Source organism: Macrotis lagotis, chromosome 1 (genome assembly GCF_037893015.1).
Source record: "Macrotis lagotis isolate mMagLag1 chromosome 1, bilby.v1.9.chrom.fasta, whole genome shotgun sequence".
In the NCBI taxonomy this organism is placed as follows: Eukaryota; Metazoa; Chordata; class Mammalia; order Peramelemorphia; family Peramelidae; genus Macrotis; species Macrotis lagotis.
In genome coordinates, this window is record NC_133658.1 from 820,901,090 (window position 1) to 820,919,931 (window position 18,842).

The following is an 18,842-nucleotide window of genomic DNA, read 5'->3' on the forward strand; positions in this document are numbered from 1 at the left end:
CCCTCCCCATATCTTTCAAGATGCGTCTTGTGATGGACATATTTTTGAGAACTTCTGTTTCAACCTTAATCCTTTAACAGTTATCACATATTCTTTATTATTGCCTCAATTTCAAAAGAAAACATCAGAAGACCGACATTTTAGAGAATGTTTTATTTGGACAGATTTCTAGCATCATCTTTATTCATTAAGGCAATTATATTCTTCCTTGATGGAAGAAGAGTAACAAGAGACAGTTATCTAAGGCTATTGGATAAATATAGACTAAGGCAAAAATTCAAGCCTGTGCATACAGATACAATAGAAATTGATTGGTGGGTCAATATAAGGGTTAGCTCTCAGGTTACCAATAGAGGATGAAGTATTTCTACTGCTTTAAACAATGGCAAAGGTTCATTAATATCTTTAAATGAAACACCTCTGTCAGTAGAACTTTTCAAAGCAATTAGTAGGTGACCTGGTGTTAGTGAGGATTGATATCCTGCTTTTTAGGACTTTAAATTGGTTTCCTTGAGATTTTCTTAAGTGAAGCTGTTCAAATCCACAGGGCTTTCATTTATAATAAGATTAATGTCTATTAATCTGTTTATCTGAGATGGATAGAAAGGATAATTCATTGGCACATATTCCCATTGGGTATATATGGACTCTAAAGTTCATGAAAGTAAACAATGTTAACATGGCTTATCATTGACAAATAAACAATTGAATATTGAACTACTGAAATACTAAAAACTGAAATTGAATTGAATAACTAGAACAACTGAAATATTAGAATTCTAAGAGCAACTACACTAAAGTATGATTGCCCTCAATATTGCTGGAAGCAGAGTGCTCATCCATATAACTCTATCTGAATATTAATGCACATAGCTACAATTATGGAGAGTCAAACAGTTTCAGTGAACATATGTAAGGGAAACACCTTCTTGCTACTGACTGAGGTATCCAACTCTATTTCAATCTTTCTTAGCCAAAGGAAAGAATTCTGAATTTTGTCAGGGTTTCCAAGTCCAACCTTGTCTTAAACATGAAAATCATTTGGATAAAAAAGATGGCGGTTTACTAGCTGAAAAATCAAAAGATTGAGCTTTTGGCTTCCTAGGAGGCTGGGGAATGGGGCAAGGTTAGGCCTGGGGTGGTAGACCAATGACTAATAATTTAGGTTCAACCTGCTAGGTAGGAGAGCCTCTCCCCCTCAAATTAATTAGCAGCAACAAACTATAGGAAGACTGGCCTGGAGAGGGGGAACAAAATGTGACTGAGCAATGCTGCTAAAAGAAGAGACTGCAGATTATGAAATGGAAATGAGAATTGATGGGAGTATGTGTGGGGAGGGAGAGAATCAGAGTTAAAATTAATGTTAAAAATTGTTTTTACAAGTAACTGGAGAAAAAATACTAAATGAAAAGCTACACAATTTAAAATAAAAAGAATTAATGGAGTATCAGAAACAGGAAGTACCAGCAAGGAGCATCAAAGCAAGAAAACCTCATAGAGACCAAAGGGTTTGCATAGAAAAGTGACAGATTTCTACAAAGAGTCTTAAAAAGTACTGAATTCTCTTCTTTCTTCATCACTTGTCTTTAAAAAAATTTGTGTAACTGAATTTGAAAAACTCTCCTAGGAATAATAACACTGTAGCATTTATACTGGACTAATGATTAAAGTGAAGGTTGTGAGAGAGGGCTGTTAGAAAAGAACATTTCTGGATTTTCAAAGGAAGAAAATATATTCAAGGGTATAAATTATGGGTATGAGGTTTTGGGCTTCTTTCTTTTGCAATGAAATGAAGCATATTTCTGTTAAACACAGGACAGATTACTTGGCTGAATAATTAATTGCTGCTAGAACCTTGTTTTAATGTACATCTCTTAAAACTCTGGAATGGCTTAGCCAGTCCACATGCTTCTTGGGTCTCCAAAAGGGCTTCCAGTGTTGAGGCATTCAGAAAAAAATGGATGATATAGCCTCCAAGTCCAGCCTCTCTTGGTCTTAGACTTTCTTCATCCCCTTTCCCATAAGACATGCAAAAACTGTCATGACCATTTTAGGTTTCACCTCAACCAGGTCTTCTGGAAGAGCATATACTCTTGCACCAATTTTTCTGGCCATTGAAATAGCATACCTAAAAATAAAACAAGAGATGGATTAAAAATCTAGATGGTAAAATATGGAGAGGTCACATAATTATAATCTTGTTTCATTTTGAACACAAATAACTGCTGACAAAGAGCTATGGAATGAGAACTCATCTGAGTCAACAGTCGGCTCTCTTCTGATATTTAAGGTTACAGAGGAGAAAAGTTTCTGCTTTCATTTCAGTCTTCCTATAAATTTTCATGCAATCTATAAAACTTCTTACTATTTCTCACAAAGGACTCTGAATCCAAGAATATTGGTGAAGAAAGTCGTGGAGCTGTGTGACTATATACATGTATGCTGTTTAATACCTTCTAGACCTTTGCTTTAAATTTGGTGATCTTTGTTGATTCTCTACCATATTTCCCCACAACAGTCACCCCAGAACCACTTTACTCTTCTTAAAACCCTATGCATGTCTTCCTTCCTCTAGTTCTATTTAAATTACTTCATATCATCTAGTTTACTGAAAAGATGGTGGCAACAATCATCTTCTCCATTTTCCATTTTTACAACTTTACCCCCTTCTTTCTCTCATATGGTCTTCTTTTATCAAAGGAAACACTTCTCTTTCCTTGATCATGGCCCCTTCCTAAACCTCTGAGATCTTAATCTTTCAATTTTTCCATCTCTTCAACATCTTCAGTTTCTTTCTTTCTACTGGTTCATTATTTTCAGTTCTCAAACACTTTTTGGTCTCTCTGAGGTTTAAAAGCAACAACAGTAACAACAACAACAACAAAATCTTTTATTTTCCCTCATTTATCTTCTAGTTACCTCAAATCTACTGTATTGTCAGTCTACACCTTCTACCTCTACTTCCCTCACCATTTTTTTCCTCTTTACTTGAAATTGTACTTTCAAAGTTAAGTCACCTTATAATTGCCAAATCCAATGACTTCACACTGATCCTTATTATACATAACCATTCTGTAGCAATTAATTCTATTCAGGCTCTTGAGTTTGAAAAACCTCTTCCATAATGGCTTCCCATAATATTATACTTTTATTATTTTTCCTGCTAGCCGTTGCACTTCTCTACCTCCTTTGCTTTTTCCTTCTTCTTTTCCTATCTCTTTTCATTCCTTCCATTGAGAAAATATAATTAATCCTCACAGTTCAATTCTGTACTTGTTCTATTTTGTCTCCAACACTTATTAATCTGGGTGATCATAGACAAGTCACTCTACCTATAATATATCAATTTTTCTTATTTTCAAAATGGGAGATAAAAATTTTACCTGATAGGGTTGCTGTGAGAAAACATTTAGTCAACCATTTAATGTTAATAATTTTTTTTAAAAATTAAAAAAAAATTTTTAATTTATTTAAGGCAATGGGGTTAAGTGACTTGCCTAAGGTCACACAGCTGAGCCATTACTAAGTGTCTTAAGGCTGGATTTGAACTCAGATCCTCTTGTCTTCAGAGCCAGTGCTCTATCCATTATGCCACCTAGCTGCCCCTCAACCATTCAATATTATATGAACTGTTATTGTTACCTAAATTCTGTTTTTTTGAAAAGTCTATCCTTTTTCCTGCCTTCAATTATGACCTTTAGGCTGAGTTCCTAAATCAATATCCCTAGTCCTGAGCTTTCATCTAGATTCCATTCCCAAATTTTCAACTATTTGCTGGCCATTTTCATATGGATAATGTTGCCAAAACCTTAAACAACATAACAAAAACTTAATTCACCTCCCACACTCCATTCTGACTTTCCTATTTTTATTAACAGTAACATTATTCTTACAATTACTCAGGTTCCAGAGTTCTGAGTCACCTTTGACTTCTTCATCTCCCTTATCTCCCCACTACCATACCTAAACGGTATTCGTATCTTGTTGATTTTTCCTTCTATATACCTTTCCAGTCATTGACTTTTGCCTTTGCCTATCATGGTTCAAGTTTAATCATTGAACACTTGAGCCTACCTAATAGCCCCAACCTATCATGTTGTTTCTAGTGTCTCCTTTCTTCAACCCCTTTTACATGATGGTCAGATTACTCTTAAAATTAATATTTAATGGATTTTTTGGAGATTTTAGAGCTGAAAGGAACTTTATGGAACATTTAGTACAACTCCATTTGATATTGAAGAAATTGTTGTCCTCTCATATACTTAAAAAAAACTCCAGTATCTTTACAATTTTTTTTTTAGGTTTTTTGTTGTTTTTTTTTTAGATTTTTGCAAGGCAAATGGGGTTAAGTGGCTTGCCCAAGGCCACACAGCTAGGTAATTATAAAGTGTCTGAGACCGGATTTGAACCCAGGTACTCCTGACTCTAGGGTCCTTGCTCTATCCACTGCGCCACCTAGCCACCCCTTACCATTTCTTAAAATCAAATCTCAAACTATGTTGTCTAATAGCAAAAGCCTCTTTAATTTGGTGTTTCCAAGTTACAATCCTAGAGAATTGCCCAGGACACCAAATAGTCAAAATGATGAGCCCAGGTTCAAACAAGTAATGGATTAGAGACAATCTTTAAACCCAGGTCTTCTCAAGTTGTAATTGAAGTAGTACAAAAAGTTCCTCACCTGGAAGTCCTTGAATCAATGAAATTATGGGTCTGATAAAAAACATATATATAAATATGTTTATATATTGTCTAACCTAACTTTATTTTTTGGCCTCTCCCCTAGTCCCCTAAATGTATAAAGTGCTCTGGTCAAATAAATTAGTTCATATCCTCTGAGCGGATCTTATGCATACCTAAGTCTCACTCAGTTTCCTCACCTATAAAATATGTATACTATCAGTGTCAAACGATTCTGGAAAGGAAAGTTCTTTGTAAAACTTTAAATGTAATATAAATGAGTAATAATTATTATTTGTGTTCCTAAGAATTTGCTTATGGCACTGCACTGTAAATATCTTCTCTACTACTTAAATTTTTCCCTACTTTTGTGGTCCAATTCCAATCCTGACTTGTCTAAATTCTTTCCAATTCTAAATCACCCTTTCTTCTTTCTCAACACCCTTAAATGGTTTATTGTCTGAGCTATACAATTAGCAACGAAACATGAATTACATTGTGCTATTTTTCCCACTAGTTCCTAAATTGTTCTTAATGACTTGTATTTACTTAATTTATTTAACAGCCCTTGTATCTTTCCTCCAAAACTAGACTGTATGTTCCATGAGGACAAGGATTAGATCAATCTATTTTTGAATCCACCATACCACTTAGCATTGAGCACATAAAGGTGCTATTATATTATGTTAATATGTTAACCTCCTCTTTCTCTCCCCCCTCAATAAATCTTTATTAATTTAACTTGGTTTTGGTGAAATCAAAGTCTCATGTTTTGTATTCATGAAGTTTTTACCCTAAAGAGCTTGAAACATTAGCAGTAGCATCAACCAACCTTTATGGAATGCTTGTTATGAATAAAGTTGTATGCTAGGCAGTGGAAATTTCAAGAAATGTGTCAGATTTTTCTTTCACAATATAACTGATATGAAAATATCTAACATGATTGTACATATATCACATATATCAGATTTCTTGTTCACTTAGGGAAGAAGGAGAGAGAAAAATGTGGAACTAAAAATCTTAGAAAAATGAATGTTGAAAATTATCTTTACATGTAACTGGAAAAAATAAAACATGATGAACTGAAAAAAAACGAGTAAAATATTTTTCCACCATTTAAAAATAAAAAGAGAAAAGTGTCTGATAGTTCAAGCCCTGTCCTCCTCATCTCCCTAACATATATTTTTGGATGATAGGACATACAACTTGGGTTTAGGAAACTGAAACAATGAAAGATTAGAGTCCATTTTGCCTGAGTTAATGCTGGGAGTAATGGTACAAGGTTCCTGATTCTCACTTACTACTTCTGAGGTGGAAGAAAATAAGAATCTAGTCCAACAACTTTTATATCATTGATTGTAACACCTTAGACTAAAAGACAATCTTTTGTGTTTCATATACCCTTACAATAATCTGGTAAAATCTATGGACCCCTTTTCAGTAAATTGCTTTAGAATTTATGAAATAAAATAAGATAAACAAAGGCAATAAATTATATTGAATTTGACATATAAAAACTATTTCAGCATAATATACATGGTTTGCATATATACATGCATGTTATATGTTATAAACATATACTTATCTATTTACATATGTTTATAAACAAATGTTAATAGTTATTTAACAAATAATTCCTATCTTGTTGACATGTTTTTATCCACAGGTTTATATACATGTGTAAACATGTATTCATTATCACATTTACATGGACCCACAAAACAAGTTCATAGATCTCAGGGTAAGAAACCCTGCCTTAGATCCATACTCTTAGTTGCCTGAGTGGATGCTGTACAGTTTTTCTTTAAAATTCAGTTCATAAATCAGTTGGGAAAAGTGAGTTGGGCTGGAAGTAGGAAGCCCTGGACTCAAATCCCATCTTTAAAACATTGTGGCTGTGCAATCCTGGGCAAATTTAACTTCTTAGACCCTAACTAATTTTTAACAGTTTTTTTTTCAAATTTATTTATTTAGTTTTTGGCAAGATCATACAGCTAGTTAATTATTATCTGAGGTCACATTTGAACTCAGATCCTTCTGACTTCAGGGTTGGTGCTCTATCCTCTGCACTACCCTAGCTGCCCCAATTTTTAATAGTTTCAAAGAAGATGCCCACACTAACTTATATTGGTAGAAGGAATTTCTTCACAAGGAGTTTCTTATATCGAGGAAATCATAAGGCTGGTCTCTATCCCAATTAAGCTTATAGATACTAGTTTAGTTCTGAGGTTGGTGCTTTGAAAGCCTGTTTGATGTACTTGCAATGTGTTTTCTACAGATATTTATTGTGTGCCTATTATGGGCCAGAGACATTCTAAGTATGGAAGAAGTACAAAATTTAGGTAATTCCTAAGCTCCTCATGGAGTTTACCATTTAGCAGGGGAAAATAAAACACAATGTCATTATAAGTGAATCAATCTCAAATCAAAGTTTTAGGTGAGGTTCAAGGTGGAAGACTATTCCACTAAGCAGACCATATTTTGTGGAGGAAATGATATTTGATTTATATTATAAAAGAGATATAGGAGCTCAAAGGGTAAAAAGGGGAAGGGGAGATTCCAGGCATAGGAAACAGTGTCAGTGAAGTCATGAAGCTGGAAGAGTATAAGACATGCCCCATAAACTAGGAGAAGGAAGCTCATGAGAAGAGGACATGTTGGCTAGAGGAGAGACTTCACCAAGGGAACAAGATGACAGAAGGATGAGACTGGTGGGAGCTTTGGCTGTGGAACTGAATTCCAGACAAGGTTGTCTGAACCTTGTGGAGATTTGTGCACAGAAGCAGTATGATCAAGTCTATTAAAAATTATGCTGGTGGTGTGGCATGAGGGATGGAAGAGTATTACCATAAAGACATAGGATCTGGGCATGAGAAGAGACCTTAGAGATTATCTTCTCACTCTTAAGTTTCACATCTAAGGAAATTTGAGACTCTTTAGAAGGGAAGCAGCAAAGAGAAGTCAAACAAAGCCAGGACCTCTGGCTTCAAATTCAGTATTCTTCCTCTACCTCTGCTAGGAGGGTATCTCTATAATGGAAGTAGATGGTAATGATTACCCATATTAAGATGATTGTAGGGGAACTGGAGGAAAAGGAGGGTGGATTCGTGAGATGTTGAAAATGAAAAAACATGAAACCATTATTAATTGTACTCTATTACTTCTAGAAGGAAATATATTCCTAATTTTAATTAGGTTCAACTGTAATATCTTTCCCCTGGGTCCTGTGGGGGGTTAGGTCAGGGTTGATGACTGAACCCCCATAGTAACTCTACACTAATGGAAGAGAAGGGATATTTCCAAAATTATGTAAAAGCAGAAATCTAGGTTCCAAGTTCTCTAAGTCAGTCATTTTTCAGGTATCCTGAAATTGTAAATAAAAGATTGAAACCTTCAGGGGCTACAGATGGAGCTTAGATGCAGGTTTTTCCTCTGCCTGCTGCCTGTGGTAGGTCATTGTGAGTAGAGTGTTTGATGTTTTTCAAGAGGGTTGCTGTAAGCTGATGATTATGAAACAAGTTTTATGACATTATATGCTAAACTGAGAGGAATTGTTGTATGATGAAGAGATGTCTGACTTCAGGGTTAGTAAGAAGTGCTGCTGGGCATGTCATTTGATCTCCCAAATCCCCAATAACTTCTAAGACTACAAATCGAAAACTAGGTGATAATCTGTTTTTTTCAGAAGGAATTTTCTCACCCAGAAGCTCCTCAATAAATGAGCTCACAGGCTACAAATTGCTAAAATTTGGGCTGACTTTTGATTAAAAAAAATCCTTAACATCAAGAGCCTTATCTCATACTGGTGTTAATTATCAACAGATGTTGAACATCAAATAACAATAACAGAAATATTACTTAATGCCAACTGCAGCTATAAAGATGCTATTGTGATTGTAAAAAGATAATAGCAACAGACTTTTTAACAATCCCTCTATTCCTCATGGAAATCTGGGTTCTCCATTATAAGATCATGTCACATTTGAAAGGCATTGTGGCATAATAAATAGACAGCCAGTCCTTGAATCAGGAAGACCTTGAATCATCCCATCTCTGACAACCAAAGACTCTGTGATAGAAAATTAAGTCTCAAACTCTCCCAGCCCAAGATTAACTTTCTAAGGTTCTGGTTGCAAACAAGGATCAAAAATTGCATTGACAAAGTGAGTTTCTCATACCAATGAAATCCCTGAGGCAGCTAGGTAGGGTAGTGAATATAACCCTGGACCTGGAGTCAGGATAGATTTCAGTTCAAATCCAGACTCAAGCTAACTGTGTGATGTCTGTGATCTCTATAGTTTGAGGTTTTAGTGGAATTTTATATGAACAAGTCTGCCTCAGTTTTCTCAAATGCAAAATGGAGACAATAATGGCACTTACCTCCAAGGACTGTTGTGAGGATCAAATGTGATAATATTTGTCAATGCCTCAATACAGGGCCCATAACATAGCACAAGAACATAGATGCCTATTTTCTTCCCTTCTTCCTCTTCCCACCCCACCCCCCCAAAAAAAAGGAGAAAAATTTTGTTTACATACTTGGCATTATTGAGCTTTTCATCATCATCTAGGTTCTCTGTTTTCAAAAGATCATATTTAATGGATCCTGGTTGTATGGCATCAATGAGATCCAAAACAGGCATACTTGTGCTGATCTTGGGGTCCTATAGAGAGGGGAGAAATCATATATTTTATATCTATCTATCTATCTATCTATCTATCTATCTATCTATCTATCTATCTACATAAAGATATTCATATTACAGAATCCTACATATATTGTTCCCTCTACTATATATTTTCATGGAATTTCCACTGGTCACAAGAAGAATGGGTCACTCTTTCCAGTTATAGTTTTGTGATCTCTATAGTTTGAGGTTTTAGTGGAATTTTATATGAGCTACTTTAGAATGACTATGATCTCAAGAATGAGGGGAAGAAGCCTCAGAAAGTTCAAATGTATATAATTATTATAATAATTATATTAACAAAAAAATTAATACTGGTATTAATGGAAATCTGAGTTCTCTAACACTACCCAGATTTCCATTAATGTCACATTAGATAAGCACTGTGGCATAAAGAACAGAGATTGGTCCTTGAATCAGTAAGACCTTGGATCAAGTCCCCTTTGCTAACAACCAATGACTATGATATAAAGTCTCAATCTCTCATGGTCCAAGAGAACTTTCTAAGATTTGCACTTTTAAAGTATTTTAATATATACAAACTTGGCTTATTTTCTCCAAGCAGTACTGCCAGATAAGTATGAGTACAATCATTCCTATATTACAGAGAAGGAAAATGATGCTCTGGGAGACCAAGTGATTTGTCCATTGTGACAAGATTAGAGAGTGAGCTGAGACCCAAATTGAAGTGTGTAGATTCTAAGTTTGATACTTCTTCAACTTTTCTCAGACAAAGTCTAGGAAATATCTTTTACTCTCCCTTAATGATAAAAATGCAGTTGCTTCAGATAAAAAGAAATAAGACACACCACTCTACACCTTTTAAAAATAAAAATCAAACCTGTCATTTTATGATATCTAACAGAACAATGAATAAATCAGTCACTAAATTTTCACTGAGTTCTGTTTTGAGAGAAAAATATTTAAGATAGCTCTTCCTTTCAGTCTACTTAAGGAAAAATAACAAAGACCATGCAATAAATAAAAAAAAGGTCTAAATTATGGTACAGAGTATAAGTGATATGGAGTTCAGGAAAGGGTTAAATCAGGAGAACTGGAAGAAATATAGAATTGATTATATGGAGGATGCTTGGTCTTAAGTTGATCTATGAAGGAGGCTAAGATCTGAATGCTCTGAAGAAAACTAGAGGCAGGCTAAGTTCAGGAGAAGAGGAAGACCAAAGGCCTGGAAACCTTTGAGGAGATGTCTAACCCAAGGCTAGTGGACCACATGAGGTCATGCAGCCCAAGTCTGGTAACTGAAAATGAAGGACTGGGTGAAATCTAACTAAATTTCAGCATATTTGCTACTCCACCCTCAGCTGACATTAATATTTTGCATGTAAACTTGCAAATAGAATATATAAAGTTATGATCAGATATGCAACTTAAAGAATAATTTATTCAAGTGTCTTTATTGGATTTTTATAAGTTGTACCTGCCTACAGAAAAATATCCAGCATTTCATGAACTGCCCTATTTATGATGACTCATATGTATATATATATATGTATATATGTATATATATATTGCGAGCAACTGTTTTCTCCACATGAAGTATAGAAAAGTAAAAATAGAACAAAATTTCAGATGAGTATCTTGAAAATATTTTTTGCATTTCTACAACTTCTCTCAAACTAGATGTGGGTGCACTGGTATTGAAAAAGGCAGATTCAGTGTTCACATTTTAAAAAACTGAATGTTTTGTTATTATACTCATTTTTATTATTATATATTATTACAATGTATTATTATATTCATTGGTAATATGGGTTACATTGTGGTCATAAACAAATATTAAATCCAATATGCATCCCTTGACAAGTTTTTGTTGGGCAATGTGACTCAGAAGAAAGAAAAAGTTAGACCCATGCCTTTGAGAATGAACATGACATGTTCACAGGATAGCAAAGAATCTTTGAAAGCTAGATGTGTAGGAGATAAGCTTAGGAAATAGGGAGAATGTCAGATTACTGAGGACCCTGAAAGTCAGGCAGTAGGAACCGTTATAAGATTTTATTCAGATAAGAACCATAATGAAAAATACAGGTTCATTAATATCAGTATGGTAGCACTGTGTAAGTGCTTCTTATTTTATGAGAGTGGATCAGAAACTTTTTTTTACACATATAGGATAGCATATACATGCATATATGTGCATATATATAGTCCATACATACACATACATATATGTATATTTTTCCCCTTTAATATCACAGGTGATCTAGAAAAACCACTAATAGCTAAAATTGAATCAATTCTCTCCATTTTAACCATTAACTTAAGCCTTCTATCACAGTGAACTTTTAATTTATTGTTGTTTCTAAGAAGCTAGGCCAGATTTGAATTTTACCCTAATTCCTAGGGTTGATTTATTAGAAGAGATGCTAACAGTGTAAAGATAGCCACAAGAGGGAGCAGGAGACTGATTAAAAATATCTGGCAATGCTTAGGCTCAATGAAGCAGCAACAGTATCAGAAACTCCAGATTTGAGTCTTGACTCAGTCATACACTAATTCTGTGACTTTAGGAAAATTATTTAACTATTCTGAGCCTCAACTTCCCCTAAGTGAAAAATGGGGGGGGGAATACTTTCACTTTCTAAAACAATCATAAAACTATTAGAATCTATCAGCAGTAGCATTTTAAATTGATTTGAAAATTTACATTATTTACATAAAAACCTCATCTTATCCTTAGAAGATCAAATCTGTAAGTTAGGTAATTTTATATTTGTATTTTTTTTTAATTTTTTGTTGAAGAACTTGGGGTTAGTGCAACCAGGCTAAAGTTATACAGCTAGTAAGTAACAGAGCCAGAATTGGAAATTAGGGCTTTTGCCTTCAAATCCAAGAAGCTCTTCACATCATTATCACAGGTCTCCACAAATTATATAATAAAACGTTGATTGAGAATACACAGTATACAGAATTCATTTATTTTGTAAGGAAAATTGAGACAAAATAATATTTTACGTTTGTACAGATTGCTCAATCTTTCTTGGTTGTTTTCATTTTTAGAGACTTAGGTTGGTAAGGGGAAAAAATAGTTTGAATCTCACTGTTGCTCCTGTTGTTCCATTATTAACATTGAGGATTCTAGGGCAACTTTTGCTAAAGTAGGAGCCCTTGGCCTTCTACTGGGGAGAAATGACTTTTTGTTTCCTTGTAGTCTCATGATGCCTCTTGAGTCCAAGAGACTTGGGATTCTGTGCAGAAGATACTAGATGAGGATAGGGAGAAGAGCCAAGTGCTTGTCTCTAAGGAAAGGAAGAAAAAAATAAGGAGTTGTTTCCCCTTGCCCTTGGGAACACTGATAGCTGGATTCTCCTCCCTAAGAGAATATTCATCAAACCTTAGTGGGGTGGTGATGGTTAACCACTGGCTTCACATGCTAAGGAAACTCATCTTCCCCACAAATTCCTGATCTATACTGCTTAGAGTTAAACTAGGAACTTACTAGAACTGGGCAACTAGGTGGCATAGTGGATAGAGCTCCAGGCCTGGAATCTTTTAGACCTGTGTTCAAATCCAACCAATAATTAATTTACAGCTCAACCTAATGTGCCTCAGTTTCCTCATATGTAAAATGAGCTGGAGAAGGAAATGGTAAACCACTTCAGTATCTCTGCCAAGATAACCACAAATGGGGTCATTAAGAGTCATATTTGATTGAAATTGATGAACTATGAACTAACTGGAGATTTCTGAGCTCAAATCTCTAAGACTGAAACTATATACTGATCCCACCAGATAGCTAATAGCAATCCCCTAATGAATGAACCACCCATCTAGTTCTCTTCTCCTGTATAAGATGTCCCTGTATCCTCAACTAATGAGGAGATTCTAGCAACTGATTAAGCTAGGAAGAAATCCTTCCTGAACAGAGGTGTCAGTCCCTCTTCATGTAGCCCCATGTTGGAGACCACAGTACAACTTAAAACTGGGGAAGTACTTGCTCCACCCTCTATTTTCTGTCATCACTGTCGATGACAATGTTCTGACCTCTCTTTAGAGAGTGGATTTGAAATAAGGAGAAAAAGCAGAAGAACTGATTTTTGTCTTTGAGGGAATGGGGAGGAGGTGGATGGACTCCAGAATTGGGGCTTCATAAGAATTTTTTCAGCAGCATAAGGACAGCCTTATAACCAGAAATATTTCCTTTGATCAAACCTAAGGATATCAAAGATTTAGAAAGGTTCTAGATGTGATCTAATAATAATAATGATAGCAATAATAATAGTCAACATTTTGATAGGATTTTAAGGTTTACAAAGTGCTAGAACATGTTTTCTAATTTAGTCTACACCACAGGCTTGGGAGGTAGATCCTTTAACAATTCCCATTTTACAAATGAAGAAATAGTAGCTAAGAAAGCTTGTGTGTTTTGCCCAGAAATATGTTGGGCAAACATGCAGAAATATGTTGGGAGCTAGCATTTGAACTCTAGTCTGACTTTTACCTACTGTACCATCATGCAGCATAGTCTGTCTAACTGATTTAGTCTTCTTTGCCTTCTCCTTCATTATACAGATAAAGAAACTGGGATCCCAAGAGATAGAAGTGACTTTCCCAGGGTCATACAAGTAGTAAGTGACACAGCCAGGATTCAAACTCTAATTGAGTCCTTTTGTAATGGTAACATATCAAGAAGCCCCCTGAGAACACCAGATCCAACTTCCACCTTTCATAGATGAAGGAAAAATGAGTCTCAGAGAAGTTATTTGCCAAAAATCACACTCTTATAAAGCAGCCAAACTCGAATCTGAACCCAGGTCCTTTTGGTTACAAATACAATTGTTTTTCTGTTATACCACAATGCTTCTTATTTCTCTAACATGTGGGGGAAATGTTCATTTGGTCTGGTTAAAAAAAAGTAGAAGAAAATTAAGTAAGTAAGATATTGTAGGACAGTTCTAGTTCAATTACTCTGAAAGAACTCCTTACTCTAGATTGATTTGTCAAATTGAATTTTACTGTTTGGTCATTTCAGTCACATCACACTCTATGACCGATTTTGGAGGACTTTTCTTAGAAAGATACTGGAATCATTTGCCATTTCCTTCTCCAACTCATTTTAGATATGAGGAACTGAGAGGCAATCCCAGTTAAATGTCTTGCTCAGGGTAAAGGTTAATAAATGTCTGAAGGAGTCTTATTCCATAGTTATCTATCCACTGTGCCACCTATTTGCCCTAGTATATAGGTTACTTGAGAACTAATTTGTAAAACAAGATGCAGGAAATTTAATAAATGTAATTCCCATCAATCAAAACAGGCATTTAAATAGGAATCTTTGGTATTAAAAAATCCAGAATAATAAGGAAAGTGTTAAAATACACATCAGGTACTCCCACTCTAGGTGGTTCAGTGGATAGAGAACCAACCTGGAATCAGAAAGACTTATCTTTCTAAGTTCAATTTTGGGCTCAGTCATTTATAATTTGTGTGACCCTGAACAAGGCACAATCCTATTTGCCTCAGTTTCCTCATTTGTAAAATGGCTGAAGAAAAAAATGGCAAAACACTTCAATATCTTTGTCGAAGAAAATCCCAAATGGGGGTTATAAAGAGTAAGACATGACTGAAAAACAAACATCAATTCTCACTCATTTAAAAAATGCCACAAAATCTAGGGATAAAAAAGATATTGTTAAATATGATAGTATGGAGAAGTAAATGGTATCATCACCAAAAATGATGTAGTAGAGAGGCCTATCAGTATCTATCACATATTATAAATGTCACAATCACAGGGGGTCGTTCTGGCTCTAGGCTCTTTCAGTCAATGAAAAAAGTTTAAATATTTGACAATCATGTAAGAATATTTTACAACACAGCAAGAGATCAGTGAACTTTGATTTTGGGAATGAAGATAGGCATTTAACAAGCAATGGGGAACTGAGACTTTTACCTTGAAACTGCTGATAAATGAGCTCTTCTCAGCTTCTTTCAATGTTTCATTCACCCAGTTGATGATAATCTCATCATAGACTTTCTGTCCTCCGCCAAGATCTTCAAGAATACTCAATGTATACCTGTTCCCCAAAAAGAAGGATGCTTTTTGAAGAAAGTGTGATATCATATAAGAATTATTTATAAGCAGAAATGATAGAATTTTTCTCAAAAAATCTATCATAATAATAATACAAATTATATACAAAATTCTTTTACCTATATTATGTCATTTGATATTCACAAATGGCATTGCTTTAGAGAGAAATCTAATTATTCTCTTTCTGGCTCAAAGGAATACTGTCATATCTGAAGTAATGGAATCACAATGGAGTCTCATTGCTTTCTAAGATAATTTTAATTAAAAGCTTCATTGTTATTATGTCATACAGTGCAAATTTCAAAGCTCCCCATTATCTCTCTGGGGAAAGAAAAGGAGAGGAGGGAGGCAGAAGAAAGCAGAGAAAGAAAAAGACTGAAGAAGAGAGAGATGAGAATTAAATAAGAGGAATCTAGCCAGAGATTTTTTTTTTTACAAGTGAGCAACGAATCCCAAAATAGAGTCTGTGACAAGAAGGAAAAAACAACTAAAGGTCAAAAGATCAGGAGAATCAAAATAATGGGGGGAAAAGTTTAACAGTCTTACCCCAGGGAAGAAAAATTAACATTAAAACATTTTCTTAAGTAAAAGAAAGGTTCAAAAGAAAAATGCTAAGAATCTCTGAGCCAGCTAGCTTAGGCAGTAAATAGGTTTGGCCTGGAGTAAGTCAGTGTGCTATTGAGTCCTCAAAAGAGTTTACTTATGAGTAAATTTTTTTTTCTTTTTCATGCCTAGTTACATCTCAGTTCAGTCCAATAAACATTGCCCTAAGTCTCTAGGCTGGCTCTCTCTCTCTCTCTCTCTCTCTCTCTCTCTCTCTCTCTCTCTCTCTCTCTCTCTCTCTCTCTCTCTCTCTCTCTCTCTCTCTCTCTCTCTCTCTCTCTCTCTCTCTGTGAGTGTATCCATATATGTACATTATACAGAAAGATATATATACATATAATATGCATATTATATGTATATGGGGTTGAACTCAATGGCTTCTTCCAACTCTGGATCTAAAAATACTATACAAGTATAGATTCAGCTCCTAAAAGTATCTAGTGATAGGGTCTTCCATTCCTGAAAGTTGTCCCTTTTTGTCCCTTTGGCCTACCAATTAGGTTAAATCCTATTCTTGACTGATGAAATTACATCTAGGGTTTTTTTTTTTGCAAGGTAGTGGGGTTAAGTGACTTGCCCACAGTCACACAGCTAGGTAATTTTTAAGTGTCTAAGGCCGCATTTGAACTCAGGTCCTCCTGACTTCAGGGCTGGTGCTCTGTCTACTGTACTACCTAGCTGCTCCCTACATTTACTTTTTAAAAAAGTGGTGACATATGTTTATTATCTGGGTAACCAACTTATCTAATAATCAATACCTTCTCATTATCTGCCAAATTAAGGCTAGAGTCAATGTGCGGTTTCCTTCATTGAGATCTTGCCCAGCAATACCAACAAGAGAAAACTTGGCTTGATTCTTCCCAAGTTCCACAGCATAGTTGCAGTTTTCAAGCTGTTAATGATCAAACAGGAAAATTATTTAATATTATCATCTGCATAGGACATTACCATTATAAAGTACATGAAACTCAGATGGGCATAATGCTTTTTTCCTCCAAGATATTACCCTTCATTTTTAATTCCTCTAAATGCCTCCTCCCACCCCCAGAGAGAGCAAAGATAAACTAAGAATCTAGAATCAACATTTTCTATGACTTTTTCTTTAATCTGAACTTTTGATTTCATACCTTTGAAGAACTGCAAATATAAAAACTCCATCAATGAAAGTGGTAATTCTAATCAATGAATTTAAGAGAATTGCTTAAGGTTAAGTGATTCACCCATAGTCACATGGATACTATGTGTCAGAAACAAAATTTGAATCTAAATGTTCCTATCTCTAAGACAGATTCTTTATTCTCTAGTTTTAGGCATGAGGATTAATTTGTGTCCAGATAGGAAGAAAAACAATTTTTTGGAGGCAATCAGGGTTTAAAGACTTGCCTAGGGTTATTCAGCTAGTGTCTCAGACCACATTTGAACATAGGTCCTCCTAACTCCAGGGTTAGTACTTTATCCACTGCACCACCTAGTTGCTTCTAGCATAAAATTATTATTTGTCAAGGCTGCTTTTATAATTCTTTGATTAAGGAATGAGAATAATAAGCAGTCTTGATCTGTTCCTCTAAGAGTCTGATTCTATGGTAACAAGGGTTTATGATATATCCCATGTCAATGATCTTTCACATTTTTTTACATTCATGGTGCACTTGAACTTCAAACTATTATAAACTCATCATGGCATTGTATACTACTACTCTTCACTACCTTGATTAATTATCAACAGATCCTTTGAATGGTTGAGTTTGTGGCAGTTCACGTGGACATTTTGAATTCTTCATCTTCCAGATTCCTAGCAGGCTGCCAAACCTACTTGAGGCTATAAGCTATAAACTTTGGAGACAGGATATGATCATCGCTATAAATCTGCAGTTATTTGTGCATTGTAGTGTGCTCACAGGGATGACACTGGATCCCAAGTGAATCACTTTCACAGGGAGAGAATCTCTTTGGAGAGACCTGGATAAACTATGGGAACTGTAGGAATGTGGCACTGCTTGCTCTAATAAGTTCAATGAGAAATTTCCCTCTGGTGTTTTCGCAAACCAACACCTAATTGTAAAGTAACAGGGTAGCTTTAAAACAAAAACCTCACAAACTTCCCTAGTTTCTCATCTCTGTGTCTTTATATAAATGTTCCTTATTTGAGCCTTGCTTCCTGATAAAGTTTTTATTCAGCACTCAACAAGATTATTCCTTTACCACATCCTGCCAGAATCAGCAATGCTATTTGTCTACCTTCTTCATATTACCCCCAAGTTTAGGGTATGGTGGTTTGTTCACGCGATTCCAGTCAACAGGTACTTTAATCTTTTCATAAAGCTGGAAGATGACCAGGGAGTCTGACAGATCACTAAAAGAAGAAAAAATGGAGCTCTCATTAACTAAGCCACACAACTAGGTTTCTGTATTCTTTAAGAATAAAAAGCATTTCCTCAAACTTTATTTCATGGAAACCTCATATAAGACATGGACTTTACAGAACAAAACAAACAAACCCATTTTTTCTCATGAGGTAACATATAGAAGCCTAGCTCTTAGGTTGTCCTTTCCAAGGTAAGTTTCCTAAGAATGAATGAATGAACCAAGCTCTAATCAAGCTATTGTGCATTTTTTCCCCAAAAAGGAGAAGAAGAGGAAGAATGAAGGAAGAATGTGAAGAAATATGATACATATCCCAGGGACTTTGAATGCAAAGTGCACTAGTGGGCTGACACATCCTCTGAGTTTCTTAGGGGAGGCATGAATAGCCAAAAAAAAAAAATAGAACCACTTTAAAAAAAACTGTTTATTTAAGTCCCTCTGTGCATAAAAAGCAA

The 18,842-nt window shown here is 35.1% G+C and overlaps 1 protein-coding gene across 7 annotated transcripts in view; it reads right to left on the minus strand.

Moving 5' to 3' along the window:
• Nucleotides 1–1,837: 1,837 nt before the first annotated feature.
• The window catches only part of LCP1 (lymphocyte cytosolic protein 1), a 109,262-nt gene continuing 92,257 nt past the window's right edge, over nt 1,838–18,842 (minus strand). For 6 of the 7 annotated variants that reach the window (XM_074217089.1, XM_074217086.1, XM_074217087.1 and 3 more), the window contains 5 exons: nt 18,262–18,376; nt 16,782–16,915; nt 15,280–15,403; nt 9,217–9,341; nt 1,838–2,128 (listed from right to left, as the gene is read on the minus strand). In XM_074217089.1, the coding sequence (XP_074073190.1) occupies nt 1,996–2,128; nt 9,217–9,341; nt 15,280–15,403; nt 16,782–16,915; nt 18,262–18,376 (631 nt within the window). In that variant the 3' untranslated portion in view covers nt 1,838–1,995. Of the gene's footprint in view, nt 2,129–9,216; nt 9,342–12,332; nt 12,626–15,279; nt 15,404–16,781; nt 16,916–18,261; nt 18,377–18,842 lie in introns of those variants that run through there. The other variant, XM_074217090.1, reaches the window with a different exon arrangement.